The 23,921-nt window shown below is 56.0% G+C and overlaps 1 protein-coding gene across 11 annotated transcripts; it reads right to left on the bottom strand.

Annotated features, from left to right (window-relative positions):
* Nucleotides 1–140: 140 nt before the first annotated feature.
* LOC147209913 (serine/threonine-protein kinase WNK2) lies at nt 141–23,817 on the bottom strand. Of its 11 annotated transcripts, XM_086114690.1 has the most exons (31): nt 23,424–23,810; nt 21,820–22,566; nt 19,150–19,322; nt 18,852–19,072; nt 18,144–18,301; nt 17,803–17,891; nt 17,437–17,656; nt 15,909–16,161; nt 15,583–15,698; nt 13,904–14,653; nt 13,560–13,706; nt 13,012–13,410; nt 12,740–12,865; nt 11,320–11,363; nt 11,063–11,225; nt 10,867–10,983; nt 9,621–9,788; nt 9,432–9,483; nt 9,102–9,200; nt 8,656–8,792; nt 8,239–8,553; nt 7,752–7,794; nt 7,601–7,674; nt 6,471–7,069; nt 5,617–5,846; nt 5,337–5,537; nt 4,383–4,481; nt 2,961–3,005; nt 2,349–2,608; nt 1,750–1,870; nt 141–606 (listed from the first exon to the last, which is right to left on the bottom strand). In XM_086114690.1, the coding sequence occupies exons 2-31, from the start codon at nt 22,339–22,341 to the stop codon at nt 308–310; spliced, it is 6,240 nt and encodes a 2,079-aa protein (XP_085970816.1). In that variant the 5' UTR covers nt 22,342–22,566; nt 23,424–23,810; the 3' UTR covers nt 141–307. The 11 variants fall into 11 exon arrangements, 10 of the variants coding, with proteins under 10 accessions (XP_085970816.1, XP_085970491.1, XP_085970572.1 ...); XM_086114365.1 differs by having other exon boundaries at nt 8,239–8,792; XM_086114446.1 differs by having other exon boundaries at nt 8,239–8,792; nt 15,583–15,695.
* Between the last annotated feature and the right edge of the window lie 104 nt (nt 23,818–23,921).

Here is a 23,921-nt window from a genome sequence, read left to right as displayed (position 1 = left end):
AAGCAACATTGAATCCAGTCTACCATGAACCACTAGACGGGTGCCTTCGGTCCATCCATCCATCCATCATCCGAGCCGCTCATCCCGACACGTTAATAAGAGTGGCCGGATGCTTCGTTTCAAATCAAAACAATCCAATGTGACCGTCAGACTGAAAATATTTATTTGTCTCTCAACACGATCAAACAGTGCAGCGGGTCGGATGAGTGACGCAGCGTGGCAGGTCAAAGTAACACCCCCCCCCCCCCCCCCCGGGGCGTATTAACTGTGAGGGAACGCCAGCCGCCACCTAAATTTGTCCAGTGAGTCACCTTCCTCTACACAGAACAAACGAAAACAAAGCAGAAGCGCCCAGAGAGAAATGCCAGAGAACAAAAGTCTCTTTCAACCGGAAGTACCGTAACTCCCCAAAGAAGAGGATTCTGCATAAATGACTACTAAAGTCCCAATTCCAAGCGAATTGATACTGTGACTCCCAAGCCACCGCTGCACAAAGTTGAACAAAATAGACTGTTGACACGTTGACGACTCTGTACAATTCACAGCTTGCAAAGATCCTTGATAGGTTTAAGTTGTGACTTGCGCACGGAGAAGAAAACGTCCGTGCTTTTTGCTGAGCTGTAAGAATGGCAAACGCTTCAACATAAAAGCGCATGAATAAATTGTGCAAATCTCAACTCTCCAGTTTGCAATTGGTGGCAGGAAAACAAAAAAGCTTGACGCAACACGAAAGGGCAGTCATGCCGCTCAGTTTCAGGATTTTTCTGTTTCATACCGTCTGCTGGTGTCAATAACGGGCTCGCATGACAACAGCATTAAAAAAAAAAGATCCAAACTTCAGCCCACGTTCTAAACTGGCGTCGCCGTTGCCGTGCTTCTCGTTGACGTTGTTCCGACCTTGGCGCACGTCACATTGACAAGGCCGGTGGCGATGCCTCCAACCAAAGCTCGGCAGAAGAATTCAATTGCACTTGCGCCTCCGCACGCCAGCCGCCCCGTTCTGCCCACGGAGCCACGGACGCCTTTTGCGGCTCCGGATGCGGATGCGGTCGTTGCCCCCGGATGTTCCGAGAGCAAATCTTGTGCCGCCGTCTATGAAAACGAGACAAGCAGCAAAACAAGAACCGTTTGACCTGAAAGAGGCTCGCGTCCGCTGGCGGCGTCCTGCCTCCTTCATTCATTTTCCTTTGGGCGGCAACAGTGTCTTTCATCACCACAACATACTGCCAAAGGAGAGGACCCCCCCCCCCCCGAAAAAAAAGTCACTTGATGGATTGAAGAAGAGCATTTGCTGTGTCGATATTACAGTGCGACAACGGCATTCCGAAGCAAAAAACACCCAAAACCCGTCTGTTACAGTGAAAAAGAAAAAGTCTTGACTCAAGTGAGCTGTGAAATCAAGGACAGAAGAACAAGTTGAAGGTTCAAGGCACGACGTTCCGTCAACGTGAATACCATTTGGTTTCTGAAACCAAAGCCGCAGGTTTTGGACTAGTGTTGAAAGTGCGCCCGACTGAAATGGAAATGGGGACCTTTGGTTCGTCTCTAAGCGGTCGTTGCGGGGACGCAGTCCCGACACGCCGATGACGTAGCGCGGCCTCCGGGTTAGCTAGTCCCGGCGGACTTTGGGCGGGGGCCGTTGTCGGATTCCCGGTTCGGCCGAGGTGGAAAAGGAGCTCGCCGATGCGACGGCCCGCCGGGCATCGAGGGGCGCGGGTGCCACCGTCAAGCCATAGCGGCCCGCGGGCGGAAGGCGCCCGGGGAGGAGCGCCGGAGTCGAGTCCAGACCTTGGCCGCCAGGCGTACTTGGCTGCGTCTCCCCGGCAGTCGGGCAGGGAGGCGACCCGCCGGGGTCGGCGGGGCGTTTCATCTGAAAATGAGCACAGTCGGACCCCCGTGAACCTTCATCTCATTTCATCTTTGCAGGGATTTCAGCTCATCAAGCGAAATAGGTTTGGGCATGTGTAGAATAGAACAATGGAGGGGGGGGGGGGGGGGTTCCCAATATTTAACGAACAAACCAAACGCTTCCATGTATTTGTAATAGTTGTCAATTCTTCTTCGCAGGGCGGCCCGGTCCCGATCGCCCACCCAGAGTGCGAGTCGCGCCAACGGAGGCACGAAGTGGACGCGTTGCCAAATAAGTGAGGCGTTGCGATACGCTGGACCCAGCAACGTATCGGACGTTTTCAGATGCGTTTCAGATACTTGGTCATGATTGTTGTTGGTTTTCTTTTCTTTGCAGGCTGGTGAACAACACTCGGCCCTGCTGCGCGTCAAACTGACAAGCCTTTTGGACGTACGCTTAGCGGGCACAATTGAAACGGCGCACGTGGATTCCCAAGCACCTCGGGCACGGCCGCCGCCGGCGAGGACTCCGCTTTGCCTCGCGGGTCGACCGAGCGCCTCTGTTGTTTGATCTGGTTGAAGGAGGGGGGCCGGCGATGGGCCGCCGCCTCCTTCGCCCGGTCGTCCGCCAACTCGCGCAGGTCCTCGCGAAAGCGTCTTTTCTTATTGTTGCTGTTGTTCGTCTGGACCCGAGCCGGCCGAGGCGACGGCGACGGCGGCGAGGGTGCGGCCGTGGCGGCGGCGGCGCGGAACGAAGACCCTGAAGAAAACACATCCGGGCTGAGGCAATTGCGCGCTACGAAAGATCAAAGGCATTCCTCCGGCACACTTCACTCTTGCAGTGACGTATTTACCAACACTTTGGCCAGACAATCACAAATGGCCGCCACGGGATGCAGGCAATGACACAAATGATCATGCCCCCCCCCCCCACATACACCTCCAAAAAGTGTCAACTGAACAATCTCAGGAGCACCGACTACAATTGCATTTTCAAGTGCAGGAAAAACAAATGAAAGCATGACGTGCACACACGTGAACGAAGAACGAAAAGTTTTTTTTGGATGGGGGGGGGCGGGGGTTGGCTGCAAGCAAGTAAATGAGATAGTTACTACGACTGCGCTCTTTGCCTAGACATAGTCGTTTCAGTGTGGACCCTACAAAGAGGTACAAGAGCACAAGACAGAGCATTAGGCCCAAGACATCGGCAACGTGCACGTTGAGCTCGCAAACGGAGAGCGGGCGGGAGGAAAAGACCAGCTTCCAATCCAGCGGGAAGGCCGCCAACAAGGCCTCGGCTTCTTTTTGTCTCGTCTTTTTGGGTGGATTTGCGTGAGCGTGTCCTCGTCGCGCCGTCTTCATGACCGTCATCCAGATTCAAGACGGTGGTCAAGAGCTGACGGGCGCAAGTCAGCGTGTGCTGCGCCGGCAGAAAGGGAGACGCCTTGCAAACCGTCTTTTGCCACACCCGCTCAACCCAGCCAAAGACAACACAGATCCGACTTAAGTGGGAACTGGAGGTCCAAAACAAAACATGCATCTCAACCAAGCGGAAAGGGGTGGGGGGGGGGGGGGGGATCCAAACCATCACGCAACCGTGACGACAGAGCTCTTGGTTTGGCGCGGCAGGACGCCGCGGCGTCCCCTCCGTCCAAACGCCAGCGGGCGCTCGCCCTCTTCTCCAACAACGAAGCAGAGGAGGGCGGAGCTTTGCCTCGGCGTCCACGGGCTACGGCAAAGTGCCTCCGACGGGCCAATTTGACAGGCGACTCACAAAAAGCTCGGGAGGAGCGTCTGCCTTTGGGCGACGTTTCAGGACAAACCAAAAATGCAAAACAACCTCGACGGCTCCACTCCGTCGCACGTGAGCAACGTTCCGAGAGCTGAAAATCATCCGTACATTTAGTTGGGAGAAGGTCAAAGTTCACCTGTCAAGGCCATCGTGCATTTGAAGCTTATCCTGAAATGTCCCCGGCTTTTTGTAAGTCGCGTCTCACTTAAAGGAAGAGTGAACGACGGCCCGTGACAAATCGAGGTTTTGACACGCACGCGACACGCCGACATGTTTGAGACCGAGCCCGACGCTATTTCGCCGTATTTTCACGACCAAAAAGGCGCACGTGGGGTTTCTCCAAAATGGACGGGGCATTGAATCGCGCCTCGTGTATGCGGCGACGTCCGAAAACCGCCAACGCTGTTGCGTGACTTTGCTTGACCGACCGATATTGTGGCGGCACATTGAGAGGAAAGGCGGACGTCACCGTGCTTCTTTTGTTTTGTTTTGAGCGACGTGTTGACACGTCCTGATCACTAACATCATCGGCTCCCTTTCAGAGACATTGTTGTCATTCGTTTCATTTCCGAGATGGCTAACGAAAGGTGGAACGGTCAACATCAACCGGCCGCAAAGAGTTCGGGGATGGCGGATCAATGTCGGCCGATCGCGGCGACGCCCCCGAGTCGCGCTCGTCTACAACGCGGCGGCTGAAAATCAAGATTGTGGCAATGAAGGAGAGGAAGGAACGAATACAAACAGATGGACAGAGACACGGGTCCACTGAGGAATCGAGTGCGTGGTTTGCTACTCGATTGAAAGGTGACTCTCTCCGGCGTTTGGTGGTAAACCGTCCAGCCTGTGAGAAAAATCATAACAGAGGAAAGAAGAGAAGAAACAAAAGAGACACTTTGAAAAAGGGAACAAAGACGGAGACGAGACACTCCCGCCAGCACAAAAGCACTTGCGGCAAACGACGTGAACAAAAGCGGCAAATGGCAACCACAACAAGTCAAAGGAAGGTCGGCACAAGCGACGCCGGGACCTTTGCTTGACTCATTCGTTTGACATCTTAAATATCACATATGACCAATGGCGTCATTTTCAACTAACGGTAGGCGTAACTGGCGCCAAGACTGAGTTGTTGGTTGCCATGACAACGAAAATACTATTTCTTTTAGGCTTGTTGTTTTGCAAAGTATTTTGTATTTCTATGTGAACTTTCATATATGTTTTTTCTTTGAATCCTCTGAATAGGTTATTTGGAATGTTTTGATAAGAATCACTTCCGGGTCACGTGCCGTGGATAGCGAGGAATGAGAGAAAGATCGAGAAGACAACTTGAGAGAGAGAGAGAGAGACAGAACTACGATACCGTGCGGTCTATGCGATTTACTGTAATTTGATCTACTTTCGGTTTACCAAGGTGCACACGGTATGTCATTTTGTGTTTATTTATTTAATGTCCTGTTCAAGATATTTAATTTTGATTGTTGTGTGAAATATGTTTTAGTTTTCACGGTGTTCCACGAGTAAACGTTTTTGGACATCGGTACGAGGCGTCATCCTTGACCGGGGTAGATACAGTAGGGCTGGGCCAAAACACTATATCAATGTAAAATGACCGAAATTCAGCCTTTTTTGTAGCCCAAAAAAAAAAAAAAAAATCAATCTAATCATAAGAGATCGCATGTATCCGTGTGCGTGCGCGTACCTCGGCTCGTCAAGTTCGTGGTCCCGTCAGCGCGTTGGCCCGCGTCGATGTTGTCTGAGGAGAAAGAGCCTTTCAAGGAACGCGGTTGGCAGGTGTGGACTCGCTCGGGGCTCGCGCTCCGCCGCCCGCCGGAGCCGGCGGAGCGGTCCGACGGCGCCGAACTCTTGGCGGGGGATCCCGAGGAACTTCCAGAACTTTCCCCTTTGGTGGGACGAGAAGACCAAAGCAAACATTGCCGCGTCGAATCCCCGCACGGAGCCCCGGCGCGAAAGCCGCCCACCTTTTCTCTGGGCCGCGTCGGCGCCGAGATCGCTTTTGAGCTGCCGCACCATCGGATTGAGCAATTTTCCGGCCTTGACTTTGTGTTTGCCGGCCTTGCGTCGGCGGCCGCAGGGAGGCGCGGCTTGGGGCGGGCCCACGTTGGGGGGCAGCGGTTTTCCCACCTCTCGGTACAGACGCTCGATCTCACTTCTCTGGAAGGCCTGCAGTTCCGATATCTCCTTCATGTGCCTGGTCACATTGGTTAAAGAAAAAAAAAAAAAGCACCTTCATATTAGTGGACCGCATCCGGTTGCTCCACAGCTCCATCGGTTCAAGTCCACGTACGATTGTCATCGTTGGGACGTCGGACACGAGCTGGCAGCGAGCTCGTCGGACAAACGAGTGCTCCTTTCCTGCTTTGCGTTTCCTAAACCGTAAAGCCTTGAATCTTGTCCGTTCGCGCAAGCGGAATGTGAGGGTGACCAGGAGTTTTGCTCCGACAAGACCACGGCCGGGAACCGCTAAACCCTCACGAGAAGGCGGCTTTGAGGACTTCTTCCCCCCCCCCCCCACACCTTTTGAAAACATTGTCCCCAGGCGTGAGTGTGAGCGCAAAGTGTGACTTGCGATGGGCTGGCGACCGGTTCAGGGTGTCCCCCGCCTACTGCCCGATGTCGGCCGGGACCCTCGTGAGGAGAAGGCGCTTCAGATAATGGCTGATTGAAACAACGGAAGAAATTGCATTTTGAAGACAAGAAAAAACCCGATCTACATCACGCAATCAACCCCTCATCTAACCTCGGCGACCCGGAGGAGCTGTCGCGCGACTTGGGAGACGCGTTGGTGCGTGCGTGCGCGTGCGAGTCAATTTACTTTTCTCTCAGCTTCCGAAGTTCTTTCCTCACGTCCGCGTCCTCCAATTCAGAGTCATTATCGCTACTGACGTAGGAAGAGGGGGCGCGTCCCGGCGCGGGCGAAGGGGCGTGGCCGTTCATTTCCAATGGCCGTCGGCTCGGCGAATCGGAGCTCTGCTCGCTTTTACTCCGACCGGAGCGCTTGAGGAAGGCCACCGCCCTCTTGACCAGCTCGCTCCCGCCGCGCTCGGCCGGGCCGCGGAGGCCCCCCGCCGGAAGAGCCCCGCCGACGCCGGCGCCGACGCCGTCCTCTTCCGCGGAGTCCGGGCGGCAGCGGCTCGGAGCGTCGATGGTCACGGCTCGGGGCAAACGGTGCCGAGTGACGTCGCGGCCGGACGCGGCGCCGGCCCGGTAGAGGTTCGGCGGGGCGGACGAGCGCCGACCGCGACGGGGTCCGGACGCGCCCGGACTTTCCGGCTCGGCCGAGCGTCCGCCGGCAGTCGCGCGGCCCTTCTGATTTCGACCCGGCCCGTCGCGGGAGCCTCGAGAACAGCCGGGGGCCGCGCCGCAGTTGCAGCCGCTCTCGCTTTTTGCCACCTCTGGTGCCGTGGCTGTTATCTGAAAGAAAGGATTTGGAGATACGTTTGAGAATGAGAGTCGATCCAATGCGAAACCTGACAAGTGATGACTGAGCTTTCGACTGATCTTCCCACCAGTGTTCCATCTGCACAATTTCAAATGGAGTTTTTAGGGCAAGCGAGGCCGTTTGAAACAGTTTTTTTTTTTTTGGACCGGTCGGAGTGGAGAACCGCTCGGCCCCTGCGCTCTTTTCGGTGGATATCGTGAAATGAAAGTTGTCAGCCAATCGAAAAACGGGTTCTCAGAGTTTGGGTTCAGCGGTTTGTGTGCAAACAATCACGTTGGAGTGTTTTCCTCTCATTGGCATTAAAAAAGGCATGAAAATGTATTGCAAAATCATTTGTGTCTGCTCACTGTTTATTATCACACAAGAGGGAGAAACTCCAAACTACTACTTGGGCGCTGATTAATTCATTCGCGAAAAGTCTTCGTCGGCTGTCACGACAATCGACGGCTTGACTGAATGTCATCGAAGCGAGCGGACCGATGAAAGGATGGATACGCCCTTACTTGAAAAGCGCTTTTTGAGTGGCGCGAACCGGCGCCGACGGTCGCGGCTCCTCCCTTGCGATTCCTCTCGGCGGCTACCAGAGCAGAAGCAACTTGGAGTGACGGCGACGCCAAGATGGCAAACGCACGAAAGCAGAGAAGCGCTGCCTACCCGCCAAAACGGCCGCGCCGTCTGGGCTTTCGGGAATCTGAGGCTGCCAGGAAAAGACAAGCGCAGCACACATGCACAGAATTACGATCTCCGGCGGACGAGCTCGGGAGTGAAAAAATACAGGATGGACTCTCCTCCTAAGGTCATTAGCGGCCAACTCATGTGTGGGATTTTTGGGGTCAATAGTGGCCCTGAAAAAAAAAAGAAAAAAAAAAGAAGCTGATATTCGATAAATGGGCCAGAATGGATATATGCAATCAGAACGTTGATATGGCGTCCATCGGATATTAGGGCGATTCAAGTGAAAGAAGCAGAGTGGCAGAATCTATGCAGAGTTTAAAAAGAAAAATGTTCTATAGTGAGCGATGTCAATAAGCGAGCGAAAGGCGAGAATCAGCCATCGCATCGGCGGGGGAGTTGAATCTGTCGGGCTTTAATCTGCGTTCGGCGAAGCCGTCAAACTCGCAGACGAATAGAAAATGTTTACCAAGAGCTCCTCCCGCTTCTTGGCCGGCTGCGCCCGGCCGCTCCGGCCGTCCGTTTGCGGGTCGGCGCCGGCGCCCGGAGGCTGCGACGGCGCGTGCTCCTGGTAAAGCAGATTCCTCAGCTTCTCGTCCAAAGTCTTGATGGTGCGATCGGCGAACTCCAAGCGGCGCGGGCCCTCGCCGTCCGACTCCCCCTGACCCAACGGGGCCGAAGTCTGATGCGCCGGACTCTGGGGCCGGGAGGCCGGCGGCGCCGCCGGGTAGGGTTGCCGGAGGATCACCGACGGCCGAGCGCCGCGTTCTCCGGTCGGAGCGGCCTTCGGATCGATTGAATGAGCGCTGCGTAGCTCCGCCCCATCGGCGGTCTTCGCATCCGACGGGACCGGCGGCGCCGAAGCGCAGCGCGGAACGTCGCTTACTGTCGCGTCTTTGGCGGGGAGGACCGCGCCCTTTGCCTTCGTTTCGTCTCGACCCGCGTCGCCGTTTTGGTCTTGGCGCTGCACCGAAGGGCCGTCGGTGGCGGCTCCGACTGGCAGTGGGACGGACTTTTCACATTCTGAAAAATGGCAAAGCCAAGAGTTAGTCAAGGGCAGAGCTCGGGCCCGCGGATTAAAAAAAAAAAGGGGGGGGGGCGGGGGGGACTGAGTCCTTTGTCTTCGTCACAGTTACATCATCTGTTCACATCAGCGACAGTCATGGTGAAAAGTGCCTCGGTTATGGCCTTGATTGCTCTCTTAGGCAAGTTTGGCCGCACAGCACCGAGTGCCGCGTCGGGGCTCTTTCAGCGAGCGCACGGCGCAAAGGAGGAGAAAAAGCCAAAGCTCAAAGCAAGGCGAATGCTCTTTTGACGGCGTGCATACGTTACCGCGGTCGGTTGAGCTGCGTCGCGGAGCCTCGTCTTGGTCTCGGAGCGGCACCTCAGCCACCGGGCAGACTATAAACCAGCGCTTGCCGGTGTGGAGGACTGCCAAGGACAGAACGCAAGCATTTACAGTACGCGCGGAGCGCACGGGAAGTGGACGCGGGCTTGCTCAAATGCCGCCTTCTTCTGATCTCTTTTCCATCATGATTGTCGAAGCGAGCGGGGGGGGACGACAAATAAAGAAATAAACGGCTGAGATCGGGCGGTGAAAATACACGCGCGGCCTTGCTGTCAAACTAAAAGCTCAATGCAAAATTCGGGCAAATGTCTCACCGTTTTGTTGGTAGACGAGCTGCGGCGCGCCGGGGGCACGAGACTTCTTTCCCTAAAGCGGAGAAAGACTGAGTGGAAACAGGTCGTCCACGTGACACGTCCCGCATAACCTGCATGACTCCGGTCGCTATCAACTGGTCGCCCGCAGGCCGGCGAGATAGAAGCTGGCGGCGCGAGTCGTCATCTCACCTCCGCGAGCGTGGCGCCGGGTCCTTCGCTCGCGGGACTGCTCGCCGGGTCGGAATTTCTCTCCGCCTCCGTGTCCTCGCTCAACAATTCCTCAGCCTTGTCCACGATGTCCTTGAGCTGCTCAATGAACACTTCTTTCTCGAAGTGCAGGATAAAATCATTCTCCACCTGAGAGGATGGTCGGTAACCCCCCCCCCCCCCCCCCCCCACAAATAGAAGCATGGGTTTTCTTTTAAACAGAATGCAACAAATACCAAATATACTCTCGGAAACTGACAGAAGCATCAACGTTCTTTTTAAAAAAGACGGAAAATGAAGTGACTGGGCAACATAGCGCTGAGGTGAATACGGTCATCCCTCATTTTTGGCGGCGAATGAGGACCAGAACACCCCCCCCCCCAGCCACCGGATGACTGCAGCAATCCATCGGGTCACATTTGCAAGTAGCACCGATGCCATGTGACTTTCTAAAGTCAAAGCTTCGCGATTAGGATGGTCACATTCTAAGGCATTTGTGGGCAAACTACGGCCCGCGGGCCGAATCCGGCCCGTTGGTCTTTTTAATCCGGCCCGCCGAAGGTCGGTCCACAATTAAGGTTCGATGTGAATGATTGCATTCATTTCAATTGGACTTGTAATGACAGGCATTTCACCGCCAGGTGGCGCATTGACTTGAAGTCGCAGAACACGGGGGGGCGGGGCAATCTTTTCGACCACCTAGTACCTCCGTATCGCTCTACTTCTACTGGTCTGATCACAACCCATCTGCAGCGATGCACAGGCTAAAATAGGTCATCAACAACACTTTTGTCATTTTAAAAAAAGTATATTAATACCGTACGTTCATGCTTTTGTTCTGTTGATGTTTGATATGGACTGTCAACAAATGCAGTTTTTTTTTTTTTTTAATGTACCATAGCTCGTGCTGACCTGGCCCTTCTGTCAAATTTTAAAAGTCAATGCGGCCCCCGAGCCAAAAAGTTTGCCCACCCCTGTTCTAAGGCCTATTTGTTCGTCCCGATCGGTCCATTTGGATTTGCATGTTCACCGTGATATTTGATTGGATTCTACATTTGTTGTAAAGTAGACACCGCGTCTTTCCTTATTTATTTTTCATGAATCCCGAATTTGGGAAAAGCCCGCAAAAGCCGAAGCGCAAATCGGCGAGGGACGGCCGCGTTAGCGCATCCGCCGAGCGGCCCGGGCCTCATTTCCCGTAGCGACGCGGCGGCGCGCTCCTACATACCATGTACGTTGCGATCTCTTCGGGCGCGTCCCCGTCCAGGTCAAATTTAAAGGTGACCATTTTGTGATTGTGCGTTTCCAGTCGGCACTCCACCATCTTGTCGCCCGTGTGGCACACCTGCAATCCCGGGGAAGCGCACGCGCGCTTACTGCGGGGAAGACACGCGGCTGCCGGAAGACGTTTCGGGGCAACGCACCTTGAGCATGCTGAGCTTCGGCCCGCCGATCTTCTCGTGGCGAGAGCGAGCCCGCGTTGAGCCGCGACGGCGTTTGCGGATCCGAGCCCGGCCTTTCGCTCCGGCGTGCGTCCCCTCGCAGCCGTCGCTCATCTCCTTCCCCGACGCGGCGTCGGAGGCGACGCTGACGGGAAGGACCACAACTGCGATTGGGAGCTACGGTATGACTTGCGTGGGAGGAGCGAATGCGGCAGACGGAGAAGAATCGCAGTCGGTACCTCTCGTGGCTTTGTCCGCCGGCGTGTTTTTCGACGGGCTGGTCCTACGGACGGGAGAAAAACCAACAAAAGGCAGAAGTCAGCTCCCACAAAAGAGACTCGAGTCTGTGCGTCACGAACGGCAGCGGTTTCATTTTCTTCCGAATCACCTCGCAGATTGTCAAAAACGCTTTGCGTCGTCCGCTTCGATGTCCGCGCACGTCAGACTGTACGGTGCTGAGTAACCGAAACTTGGAGCCGTGCTTGCTGGCAGCAAGCTCGGAGACCTCCGCCGGCGCGCCCAGAAAGACGCGTCCTGCCTAATAAGCCCCCGCGGGCCCTTTACGCCTCACTGGCAAATGGAACTCCTAGAAAGCCGGCATCCCATCGCACAGCGCGAGCAGAAACTCGCATCCCGTTCCGGCAGGGGTGGCCGAACTTGGTCCTTTGAGGGCCGCCTGTGGAACGGCCACTTTCGAATCGGTCCGCTTTTTGAAAGGCGCCAAAGTCAGTCCGGGCGATTCTCGATTGGTTGTGGTTCATCGGCTTTCTGCTCAAGGTGTTCACGGCAACGACTTGAGGATTCGTGCCGGTTTTTGGGGTGGCCAACAGCCCTGCAGCTCACAGAGGAGAGATCCAGCCGTGCGCTAAACAGCGGCCGGATCTCTCTGCACTCGGAACCGCCCCGCAAAAAAAAAAAAAACTGTCGTACGCTGACCATTTTTCCAACGGTTACTTGAGGATCATTCGCGCGACGCCTTCGATGGAATGATCTTGATTCACGACCGGGTTATTCTTTTCATAATCATAAAAATGGTTTATTTTTATGTTCCAAGATAGAGAACACCCCCGAGGGGATGTCAGCAATTTTGTTTTCTGACAACCTCCCTTCTCACCCTGCTCACCTTCACCTTTTTGAATGTCCTTTTGAGACATTTGGGGGGGGGGGGGGGGGGGGTTGTCGCAGGCCGCTGAAAAAAACCGCCTAGCGGGCCGCAAGTGGTCCCGGGCCCTAGTTTGAGAAACGGGGATTTCTTGGAGGCTTCGCTCCACGACAGCCTTTCACAGCAGCAACGTGACACCACCCCAAAATCAGAGCCTCGGCTCGGACCGGCGAACCCAGACAGTTGCTGAAAAGTTGCCCTCGTCGGGATGACGCGGCAAGTCATGAGCCGAATCGCCGGAATGAGCCAGGCGACAAGATTTTGCTTGACGACGGTCACGTCAACCGCAGCGCAACTCCTGAAGAATATTGCGCAGCAGGATCAAGGCTTCCGGAGGCATTTCGCGAGAAAAAAAATATCAGCATCTTTACATGGCCGTTGGCCTCGGCCGGACCCGCGGTGAACTGCCGCTGTGTCGGACTGGCGCTTGCAAAGCCACGAGAAGAAGCCCTCCGAGACTCGAGGGGACCAAGAGGCGCGGCGCGGCTCGGAATTACCTTCTTCCCCGATTGGCCCGCCGCGACAACCGCGTCCTGGTCCCAGTTATTCTGCGCGGGTGCGGGCGCGTGTGAGGCCTGCGCGGGGGGGTTCATCTGAACAAGGTCCGGGGGGCTGCCAATCAACTTGTGAAGGAAAGAAAAAAAAATGTTCAGGACGACGTACAACGAACCGAAGCACGCACACATACACATTATTTGGGGGGGTTTTGGGTGGGGGGGTCAATTCAGCACTCCTCCGCCATCATCATCATCATCATCATCATATTTACCTGTGTGAGAACGCCGCCGTTTGCGGGCGGCCGCGTGTTGGGGGAGAGGGCGGCGCGCGTGCATGCGGGATGCGCAAATGAAGCTTGTGAATGACCGGCGTCATCCCGGACGGCCTGCCGCCGAGCGACGGCGCCCTGAGCGTTCGGAGGAGCGCCGGGCGGCATTTCAGCCCGCACGGGTGAAGGCGGAGCTTTGAGCGACGCCGGCGCGGACGGGACTAAGACATTGTCGACCGCAATCGGGGAGAGCGAGGGGGTCGCGGGGATCGGATGTCCCGGAGAAGGGAAGACGTCGTTGAGGGAAGGAGAAGAAGGCGCCGAAGAGGGAGGGGCAGCGCGCGGGGGAGGGTGGGAGCGTTCGCGGTCACTAACGGCTGCCATCGCCTGGACGCGCGGGTGCTGCGAACAAAAGTCAAGGACAAAGCAAAAAAGACAATCACGTTGCCCAAAGAGGTTTTGGGCCAACAGATGTCGGTCCGCACGGCGAACACCAGAAGGCCTCCAATTCACTCCAGAAGGAACGAGGCCAAACGGGTGGAGTCGCCTACCTGAGACGCAGGCGCCGCCGGTGGGAGCGGGGGTGAAACGCGCCGCGGCCGCCGTCGCGCGTCGGCTTCGGCGAGTGGCTGCTGATCGCAAATCGTTGGAGCTGGGGGCGGGGGGGCGGGGCCATCTCGCCCCACCAATGGCACGTTCTGCAGAAAAACAGAGAAGACCGCGGGAAGACGCGGCTCCACCGTAGCGCGCGCCGCTAACACTTGGAAACAAAGCGCTCAACTGAGACTTAGCCGAGCGCGGCTCCGCTTCCACAACTTGAACGCAAGACCGCGGCACAGCGTGGCCACATTTGGATTCAAACGGAGCCGTCGCAGGAAAAGGCTAGAAAAGTCACCTTTTGACTCGGGTGAGTGGCCGGCCGCCCGGGCGGGTACGGACTCGGAGCGGCACCGGCGGCGGGATGCGCGAGGCTGACGTCGGGTGAGCTGGCCGTAGAACGCTGGCGGTTTGCGGTCGCGGCCCGGCTGCCTTGGGGGAGGGCGACGTGCGCGGGACGCCGGCTTTGCTCCTGGAGAGCGAGGCCCATCGCCTCCTGTGGACGAAGAGGCGGAGGCGAGCTTCGTCGGCGTGCGCCCGGCGCCGTCTCGCGGCTGTGCGGAAGCCCGTTTGGCGCTCGCTGCATCGGGCGCGGTCGGGCTTCTTGTTCGACGGGCATCCGTTGGCTCTTAAGCGGCGATGCCGAAGAGTTCGGAGCGGTTCGGGCCCCGGCCGGAAGCGCTACGGCGCCACCGGAAGCCCGCGTCGGATGACACCGGGCCGCGGCCGCCCCGGTCGAAGGCGCACCCGTCAGAAGGCAACTTTGTTCCGGGTGCTGCGCCGGCGGAGTCGCGGCGGCGTACGTCTCCTGCAGGCAGTTCAAAGTTGCTCGCTGCGGTTGGCCACCTGGCGTCCGGTAGCATTGCGCCGCCGCGGAAACGCTCGGAGGCGGGCCGCACTCGCCGGCCGCGGGGCGGGGCTTGACCGAGCATGGACCGGAGTGCCTTAAGGTCGCCACACTGGGCTGACGAGCGCGGGGCGGGGCGGGCTGGAGGGAGTGCCGAGACGCGAGCTCTGCCGCTTGATTGTGGCGAGTCCCGGAACGGCCCTGCGGACGCAGAGAAGCAAACTCATCGTCTGCGCGGATTCGAGGGAAAAACGCGATGAGAAAGCCAACTTCTAAAAAACCTTCCCAAATCCGCTCACGCCGTGCCTCAGCGCGCTTTCATTTTGAAGGCCTTGGTGGGGTGGCCTGGCGGCTGAAGGGACTTGTCTTCCCGACAGGAAGTTGGACGGTTTAAATTTCCGTCACAAACCGTTGCTGCAATTGTCAAGGCGTCATCTCGAACTCATATTCAGTCGCTAATTAAGGACGCTGAAACCCCCCCCCCCCCCCCCCGTCATTAACTCATTCAGTACCAGCCAATTCCGGACCAACTCTGAAAAGACGTTTAAAAACGTCTTTGGGAGTGAATGAGTTAATTGCGCCGACATTTTAGAAGGTGGCGTTCCCAGCCAGCGGCTAGCAAGTGCCCGCGAAGCGAGCGCATCTATCCGATGGCAAGGGCTGTTGGGCTTCTTTTCCAAAATGAGTCTGCACACTTCATCAATATTTCACAAAGCAGGCTTAACTCCGACGTGCCGTTTTCGTCGGCAAAATTGCGACTGCGGTTCTGACGTCATGTCGCCTCATTGCCAAAAATCTCACTTACTAGCGTAGCTGCGGAAAAATATACCGTTTTCCGCAAGGCACGTTTTCTACAACTGGGGGTCGGGGGGATGCTTTCCTACAAATGTGAACCAATAGGTCAGTCAGTATGAAGTGAATTGCGTTCTTTTCTCGTGTTTTCAGAATTGTTCTTCAACCAAGTGAAAATCTCCCCCCCGTAGGCTATCCGAACACCAAAATATTCGATCGCCGCAGCCCTCGAAGCATGTGACGGCTGCGGCGATGCCCTAACAGCCGCTTGGCATGTCCGCGCGAGTCGCGGCGCATTTCTCCACACGCGAACGTGCGAGTCTCCTCCAAATACCAACCTGCCGCATCGCCACGGCGACGGGCTCCGGCAGGGACTGAAAGAGGACGCTCCGCTGGCTGCCGTGCGAGTCCGAGTAAACGGCGGAGCCCTTGCCGCTGTCCACGGTGCCGTCTGCTACGGAGACACAAAACGATCCGATCACACACAGGGGCAGAGGTCAAGCTCGTCTGACGAGCGACAAAATTCTTCCGTCGCCTGCGGTCATCGGCGCCAAAAACGCAATGGATCTGAAATGAAAGCGAGTTCAGCCTTTCAGCTTCCCTTTGGCGCTCTTGTCATCCCGACCATACCTGCCCGCAAACAGGCCGTACGAGAGGGGCTTACATGTGACCGAGGTGGAAGTGGCCGGCGGGGTAGCGGGTCGCTGGCGCCGCTCGGCGTCCGCTCGCGGCTCCGGCAAAGGGGGCTGTCCCGCGCCCGCGTCGCGACAAGTCGCCGTCGGGAACGCGCGCCCGCCGTCCATTTGATGAGCGGCCGACGCCGTCCTCTCTCTTCTCCATTTGATCAGCGCCACGCGGTCCCGAATGGATTTCCCCACAGTCTTCACGTCACTGTCGTGGAAGAATCCGGACTCCACCTGAAGGAAGGAAAGCGGTGACTCACCGGGATTGGAAAAATGCTCACACTCAAAAATAGTGGCCGAAAGGGGGGAAAAAAAAACAAAGTAATGACAAGCGGTTTCTTGAGAAAATGAACGAGTGCTCGACGACTTTGAGGAGTCGCTCATTCCCGCTTTCTTTCACCATGCAAAATGGCCCGAGTGGGAGAACATTGACAGAGTTGGTTTGAGTAGCCCTCGAGACTGATTGACTGAAAGGCTGCTCTTGTCATGGTGCTGTTCCGTTGCTGACCAACAGGTGGCATTGCGGGGCTTCTCTTCCAGTGTGGCACCTGCCGCTCAGCTTGTCTTGAACACCAAATAGAAATCAATAAATCGAGCCGGAAAAAAAAAAAAAAAAAAAAGGAACAATTATTCAAAAATATTTCAGGAGTGTGCCCTCTCCCCATTCCAAATAGCGACAGGGGAACAGAACCCCCATATTTGAAAAATATTGACAGAAATAGAAGAAAAAAAAAAGACTGGAATATGAAAATTCACGGGTGCCGAACCGCAAGTCGGCGGGGGTCAACTCTATTTTTTAAGAATTTTGGTGGCAGGGGGAGTTCAGCTCATTCATCCCCCCTCCCGTCCGTTTTTCATGGAAAAGGCAGTTGAATGTTTGTCTGCTTTTTTTTTCTCAAGAATTTGGAGGATTTAAATGAAAATATTTTTTTTTTGTTCCCCAATGCACTTCACTGGTTGTCAATGATACGCAGATAAACGTTGGCCATTCGCCCGGTCCCCCGTCCACCGGGAATGGCGGGAGCACTAGCGGGAGCACGCTGTTCTGTTAGCTCACCGATTGCAGTACGTAGCAGGAACTCGAATCCCCGAAACAGCCACCATAGATGCAAAAGTCAGTGCTCATCACGAGCGAAGCCGAGCGGTGGGAAATCCCAACTCTCATGTCTCCCAAAAATGAGCAATTTTCTGCACCGCGACTCCCAGCAAAACAAAAAATTGCTCCGAATGACTTTGGGCAAGTCCGGGCTTCCCCGCTAAAGCCGCCGTCTCCTGACTTTGGGCAAGGCGGCCAGGCGGTCGAGCGGTTCGCACGTCGCCTCGCTCCGGCACGCCCGCGACCCTCGTCACGCCAAGCGGATCAGAAAATGGACGGATGGATGGACTTTGGGCAAAGCTCAAAAGCACTCGAAAGATAAAACGGAAGCCGTGGGGTGGGACTGGCGTCGGGCCACCAAAGAGCTGGAAATGAAGTCCCATCGTGCCACCCAACAAAATGGATTCACGTACCATCTCTTGCGCCACCACCTCGGGGACTTCCTTCTCCAGGTCAAAGGTGAACTCGATGGCGCCGCTCTCCTTATATTTCCCTTTCAATTTCTTGTGGTCCTCCACCCACAGTTTGAGGGCGATGGAGGACTTTTGCCCGTCGTCCTCCTCGGCAAGCTCCACCCTCACCCCGGTGTCCTCGGCAAAGTAGGCGTGGTTCAGGAGGTCTTTGATGGCGTATCTGTAGACGGCGGAGTCAAGTTGACGCTCCGAGCGCACGACGACTTTGCTCCCGCTTCCGCCCTGCCGGTGTCACGGAAGGGCGGACGCAAGGCCTCCTTCGCAAGCCCAAATTGTTGGGAGATCCAACACGTGACAATGGCTTACCGCTCTTCTCTCTTTTGGCAGATGCACTCCCCGATAATTTCTTTAATTTCAGGATCCACCACCTTGTTGTAACTGGCTGGCTTGACTCCCTAAGTCAAGAACAATGACCACAAATGGAATTAAAACACAAAACCTCAAGCTACATCTAGGAATGTCTTTATCATTCGGAAACAAAACATGAATCCATTTTTGCATCCGTGTCAAAATATCTGGCTCTATTTTTGACCGATATTTTACAGCGGTCTCAGCGGAGCAAACGGGAACAGCTCAGCGACATCCAACAGCGCAATTCAGAGAAAAAGCCCCCCCCAAAACATTTAGCATCATGCCTTCAGACTCACACTTGTAACTTTGCGATAAATCTGCGCAGCATTCTGACATTCCGAGTAGGGATATTCTGAGGTGGCCATTTCCAGCATGCACATGCCAAAGGCGTAGACGTCCACGGCTTCGTCGTAGTGCTCCTCGTACATCTCTGGGGCCATGAACTCTGGAGTGCCTGCGGACAGAGTTGGAGCCAAAGGTCTTCGACATGCTTTTCTCGTCGTCGGGAAAATAAACGCAAAGTGTTGCTCGTTGTCTCAAAAGCGCGTCGTGCTTCTTTCTTCGGACCCCGCGCAATTTCGGTGGTCACCGTTCGCCCTCTCCAGAGACGTTTGCGCGGAAAGCCCGGCGAACACTTAAATTCAGGTCAAAGCCGAAAGGGTGACGGCTCACGGCATTTTTCTTTGCTCAAAGTTCGGCTTTTGAATTCGCTTGAAAGAGACGATGCCATTTTGATTCGATTTTTTTTTGGTCAGAGTTCAAAATGTGGTCATTGAATCAACAACAAAAAAAAAAAAGAATCTTTTTTTGGAAACAACGCGGAGCAACACACGATTTGACGAGTGCAAAGACATCCATCGACACTGTATGTAGACGTCTATTTGAAAAAGGCTACCGCCGCCGCTTCCGATGTCAAAAAGCCTTTGCGGCGGCCCCCGGCGTCGCGACGGCGCTTCGGGTGTAAAAAGGCGGCCGAGCCCGGCGGTCGACCAAAGGCGACCTACCGATGACACTCTTGGCGAAGGAGGCGGCCTTCAGCGTGGCCAGCCCTAAATCGCCGATCTTGACCGAACCCGTCGGGCCGGTGATGAAAATGTTGTCGCACTTGAGGTCCCTGTGGATGATGGGGGGGGTTCTGGTGTGGAGAAAGTGAAGGCCTTTCAGGATCTGCCGGCACCAGCTCCTGAGCACCTTGGGCTTCGTGACCTTAAACCGCTTCAGGTAGCTGCACAAGAGAAGGCCGGCGGGTCGGCGGAGGCGCGCCCACGTCGCCGACGGCCGGCGCTTTTCTTCGCTACTCACGTTTTCAACGTCCCCGACGTCATCAGCTCCGTCACCAAAACGATGCACTTCTTGGCTTTGAGCGGCGACTCCCAAAAGTCGTAAAAGCGGACAATGTTTGGATGCTGGAGACCTTTCAGCATCTCCGCCTCTTCCTTGAAGCGCTGACGTTCCGCTTTCGACAGCTTCCGGTCCTGCGGGAAAAGGGAAAAGAAAGCTCATCTCCGCAAACGACGATGACGAGTCGGCGCAACGCTTCGAAACGCTCGGACGGGAGACAAAACGGCCGGACGGGCGACCGAAGCGCGTCGCCGCCTCCGCCTTCCGGTGTCGGCTCTCCGAATAGGGCGGGCGGCCATTTCATCTTTCGAACTCCGGGATGGACCCGTCTTATTGGATCCGCTTGACTTTCTGCTTCGTTCACGTTCGGTCATCTGCGCGGGTTCGCGAATGCACGCGAGCGTGCGTGTGCAAGAATTGGGAAAATGGGTTGAGATGCTTCAGTCAGAAATAACCGATGACATATTTATGAACGAGTGACGCCGATTCCAAAGGGCGGCTCCGCACACGTTTTCGGCCGAGCGTCCGTCGCTCTGTCAGACCGATCCGGCCGCGGCCGCCGAGTGAGAGGTCAAAGGTCGCGCCGGCAGGCGTGAGGCCATGTGCGCGCGCGCGTTGCCGGCGGTCAAGACCTCTCCAGCCCACCTTCGGCGCCCCCTCCCGTCCCCCGTCGCCGCATTCGGCCCGCCTGCCGCTTTGCTCCCTCCGAGATGGCCGGCGCGCGCACGAGGAGCCCCTCGTTTGCCAGCCGCGCCCCGTCCCGGTCCCCGTAATGGCGTCAATTGCCCCGGGAAGCACCAAATGCCACTTGACTGCAGTTTTTTTCCCCCCCTCCCGCCGGGGCAGCGGCAGCTTACATAATCACCGGCACACCCTCACGGAGACGGACCACAAACTTGGAGGCTCGGAGACATTCGGTTATTTAACCCCCCCCCCCCCCCCCCTCCCCCAACGATGAACCCCAGAGAGAGGAGAAATCGTTTGAAACCGAACAGCGAACGATGACATGCTGAAACGCGGTGCGTGACAACGTGCCGAGCGCGGAGGTGCGTGAGTGAACGTGCGGAACTCGAGGGTGGCGACTTGGACTGCGCGCTTCTGAAGAGTGGTGAATAATTCATCTCTGCAGAAAAGGAGTGAGGCAAGCGCAGCAACAGAGAGCCGGCCGCTTCCACCCGAGTCGGGAACTGACGCCTTGCCAAGCACAAAAAGGGGTTGCGACGGTAAGCAAAACTCACTCAAGAGGCTTGGGCCCAACTCAATGCGGTCCTCCTTTCATCGTCACTGCCGTCATCGTGCACAAATGTTCCCCAAATCCTCCGCGGCGTGTTCCCCTAAAGGCACCCCACAACCACGCACGCACGCAACTCCAACGGGCTGCCTTCACAGAAGACGGTGAACCTTTTGGATAATTCAGAAGCCGCGTGTTGGCTCAGCAGGGTGAGACACCGAGACGCCCCAAAGACAACGTCAAGCTCATTCATGTCAGAATTGGAAAGTGCACGCACATCTGCAATAAGTGCAGGCCATATACGGCTGACGCAAACCCACACGAAAACATGACACAGAGCAAAGGATTTAACGGCGCTCGGCCAGCCGGCGCACGGCTTGACTGAACATTTCAAATACTATGTCCCCACACATATATACATATACGTATGTGTGTGTGTGTGTGTGTGTGTGTGTGTGTGTGTGTGTATGTGTATGTGTATAAGAAAAGGAAATAGTAAACATGGTCTAAAAATCTAAACATAAAAGGAAGTGGAAGGAAACAAAGTGAATGAGTCAAGAACTCTAGCGTAACTGATTTATTTCACGCGACTCAACATTTTTATGCCAGTGGTCAGCTTTCGGGACGCCGATTGGCTTGACTGTCCAAATATTGGGTAAGCCACAAAACGTCGACTATTTGGGCAAAAAATATGACTCGCATATAAATTGAAGGCACATGCCGTTGTTAATCTGTAACCGCCCCCCCCCCCCGCCCTTGTTGGTCCAAAATCTCAATTAAAAATTGAACGATGCAAACATCCAAGGATCTGGTGCACCGTTTTTGCATCTCGGCTAATCTTAATCGGGAAAATTGGGAGAGAAGACACGCAGAAGTCAAAATTTCTTTCACGTGTCAATATGAAAGGATCACTACGATGCTCAGAGTCAACGCCACGAAGGAGCAATTCAGCTTTGCGCCACGCCCGACGCTGGGACGAGGCACATCGTGGTGCACAATATGCATTTTCATGACCGTGCGGCCAGGCCTCGTGTGGACCAAACGCCGCATCGCCGCGAGTAACTGGCAGAAAGCAAAAGCTTGACAGCTGGTCGGGATGTCCTGAACACACACGCACACGCAGCGCGCGCACGTCCTGATATAATTAGCAGTGAATAGTGGCGGTGCGGCGCTACACAGGCCGGCGGCTGAAGCCATCCGCTCCGATGATCAACTTTTTATGAAGGCGCTTGCGCATGTAAATCAATGGGACCGGGCGCGCTGCGGCTTCAACTTTGAAGACGGCCAATTGAAAAGATTCTCCGGCGCTCCTTTACTTGTTATTTTGGCGGCGGTTTACCATCGAGCGCATCAAGCGGTTGGCCGGCGCTGGCCACGCCACAGACAAGCAAAGAGTTTACCTGCAGCTCGCACCAGGCGACCTCCACCCAGGTCTCGGTGTCCAGACCCTTGTAGACGGTCTTGAAGGAGCCCCTGCCGAGCTCAATGTCGAATTTGAGGAAGCGTCCTCTCGGGGAGGTGGAGACGGCCTTCATCTCCGCCTCTTCCTCCGTCTCCTCGCCGGCCGCCTTGACGGGGACGCGCGTAGCGTCGGGGCCGTCTCCTCCGCTTTCGCCCTTCCACTCATCCGTTCTGCCACTTGCCGCGTCGTCTTTTCGTCCGGCGCCAGAGTCCTCCCGTGCGCCGCCGCGGGCGCCCGGCGTCCCGCCCGCGGCCGTCGGCGGCTTTCCGTTCAGGAGCCGGCCGTCACGTTCGGCCCGCTCGTCCGCGTCCGAGAACCACGGGCTTCTCCTGATGAATCTCTGACGAAGGATCTTCCGAGAAGCCAAAGACGGGTCGCCGCCGCCTCTCGGCGCCGGGCTGCCGTCGGCCGTGGCGTCACGCGTGCTTTTTCGCGCTTTTGGCTGAGCTTCCCGCTCCATGCCGAGCGGAGGGTTCCGTCACTTCGGCTCGTAGCCTCACAGGCGCCGCGGGCGGATTCGCCAGTGCGCGACCCGCACGTCGACGACGGCGACCCGGTCGCAAGCGCTCGACATCGGTTGACACTTCCGACGACACCGGCGCGGCTGGCGCACGCCGGCTTGAATCCAATATCGAGATCCGGAAGGGGAAACGTAGCCAGGGGGCTGCCGTCAGACCGTCGTATGCTGAAAAACAACATCAAGAAAAAAAATCCATTGAATGCATTTCATTTGAACATGTCCATTATATGGAAGCATTTGAATAACACGGTGACCGTCAAGCAGGTCATCGACTTCAGCGCACCTTTTTCCCGTCGCGAACGTTGGTTCCGCAAGCGTTACAATACCGCCCAGCGTGTCAATGGCACATTGTCGGCTGCGACGTGGGAAATGATCTCATTTCACCGAATCGATTCCAAAATATTCCATTTGTGCCGAATAATGTCTTTCCGTGCCGGTGAGGTCGAGCGACAGACGGGTCAGCGTTTCGACCTCTGACACCTGCCTCAAGAAAGATTTGCGAAAGCTTTTTGGCGAGCGTCACGTACAAATGAGCCACTTGTTCACTCCAAACACGGCTCCTTTATCACCTCGCGGTGCTAATGATGCGTCGTGGCAGGCACAACGCGGAAAAGCTCTTCCGTCGGATGGCACGAGGTACACAACGGACATGTTTTTCTGCATTTATTTCGTTTGTTTATTATGCGGGCACGAGTGACAACTGTGCCCACTTTTGCTCCATTTTGGTTTGGTGGCGTGCCATGACATTATATACATATTGTACATATACTGTATATATACAGAGAGAGAGAGAGAGCAAATGTGGCTTGGCTCAATGCAGGTTGTCATTAAAAGAGCCTTGCAGCAGGACCTCGCTCCTGTGCTAGCTCAAGCGCAAGATTGCATCCTTGCCTTGTCGGCAGGGCGGGGGCAGAATGAGCAAATATTAGGCACCTGCTTTGAACCCAACCAACACATTTGGAACAGATGCCACGCCGTGTTGTCGTCCCAGACAAATGTGAGCATCCTGCAATTTCACTTACCTTGGCGCACAAAGAGCACCCACGACGACCCGATTTTAGCTGCTGTCGCGAACGGCGGGCGGCATCGTCCTCATCCTCATCACTGAAGCTCGCTCAAGGTAAGCGAGCAGTTGACCGGGGTGGGGGCACAACGCGCACTTTGGAAGACTGGGCGACCTGAAAATGCTCATCTCGCTTAGACGCCGTCGTCGCCCCTCGACGCAAATCGACGAATGGCTCTTTCCTTCCGGCTCTCCGGCCGTTTTCCTCAACGTGGGCGTCCAGCTCCCGTCAGTCGACCCACGGGAGCGGACTCCCTCTCTCCGAGTCCGCGGAGCTTCGAAGCCGGCGAGGCAGGCAGCCAGCTAGTGCCCGCGCGCGTTCCCGAGACTGGCCGGGCTCCGCGGCCGCGCCCCTCGTGACAAGATGGCGGCCCGACCAATCAGGCGGCAAGAGCGCGAGGCCGCGCAACAAAAGTGAACGAAACCGGCAATGAAACCACGCTCACGTCGTTGCCGT

Source organism: Hippocampus guttulatus, chromosome 1, assembly GCF_054856545.1.
Source record: "Hippocampus guttulatus isolate MCC_2025c chromosome 1, RoL_Hgut_1.0, whole genome shotgun sequence".
Lineage (NCBI taxonomy): Eukaryota > Metazoa > Chordata > Actinopteri > Syngnathiformes > Syngnathidae > Hippocampus > Hippocampus guttulatus.
This window is presented reverse-complemented; position numbering and strand designations above follow the sequence as displayed.

What these genes read in the sequence shown, in the direction of transcription:
- LOC147209913 (XM_086114365.1), bottom strand. Translation starts at nt 22,341, where the DNA reads ATGGAGCGGGAAGCTCAGCCAAAAGCGCGAAAAAGCACGCGTGACGCC. An exon ending in TCGCCTGGTGCGAGCTGCAG is followed by an intron (nt 19,323 to 21,819) that starts GTAAACTCTTTG and finishes CTTTTCCCGCAG; the next exon opens with GACCGGAAGCTGTCGAAAGC. An exon ending in AGGCAAAGAGCGCAGTCGTA is followed by an intron (nt 2,609 to 2,960) that starts GTAACTATCTCA and finishes TGTTTTCTTCAG; the next exon opens with GGTCTTCGTTCCGCGCCGCC.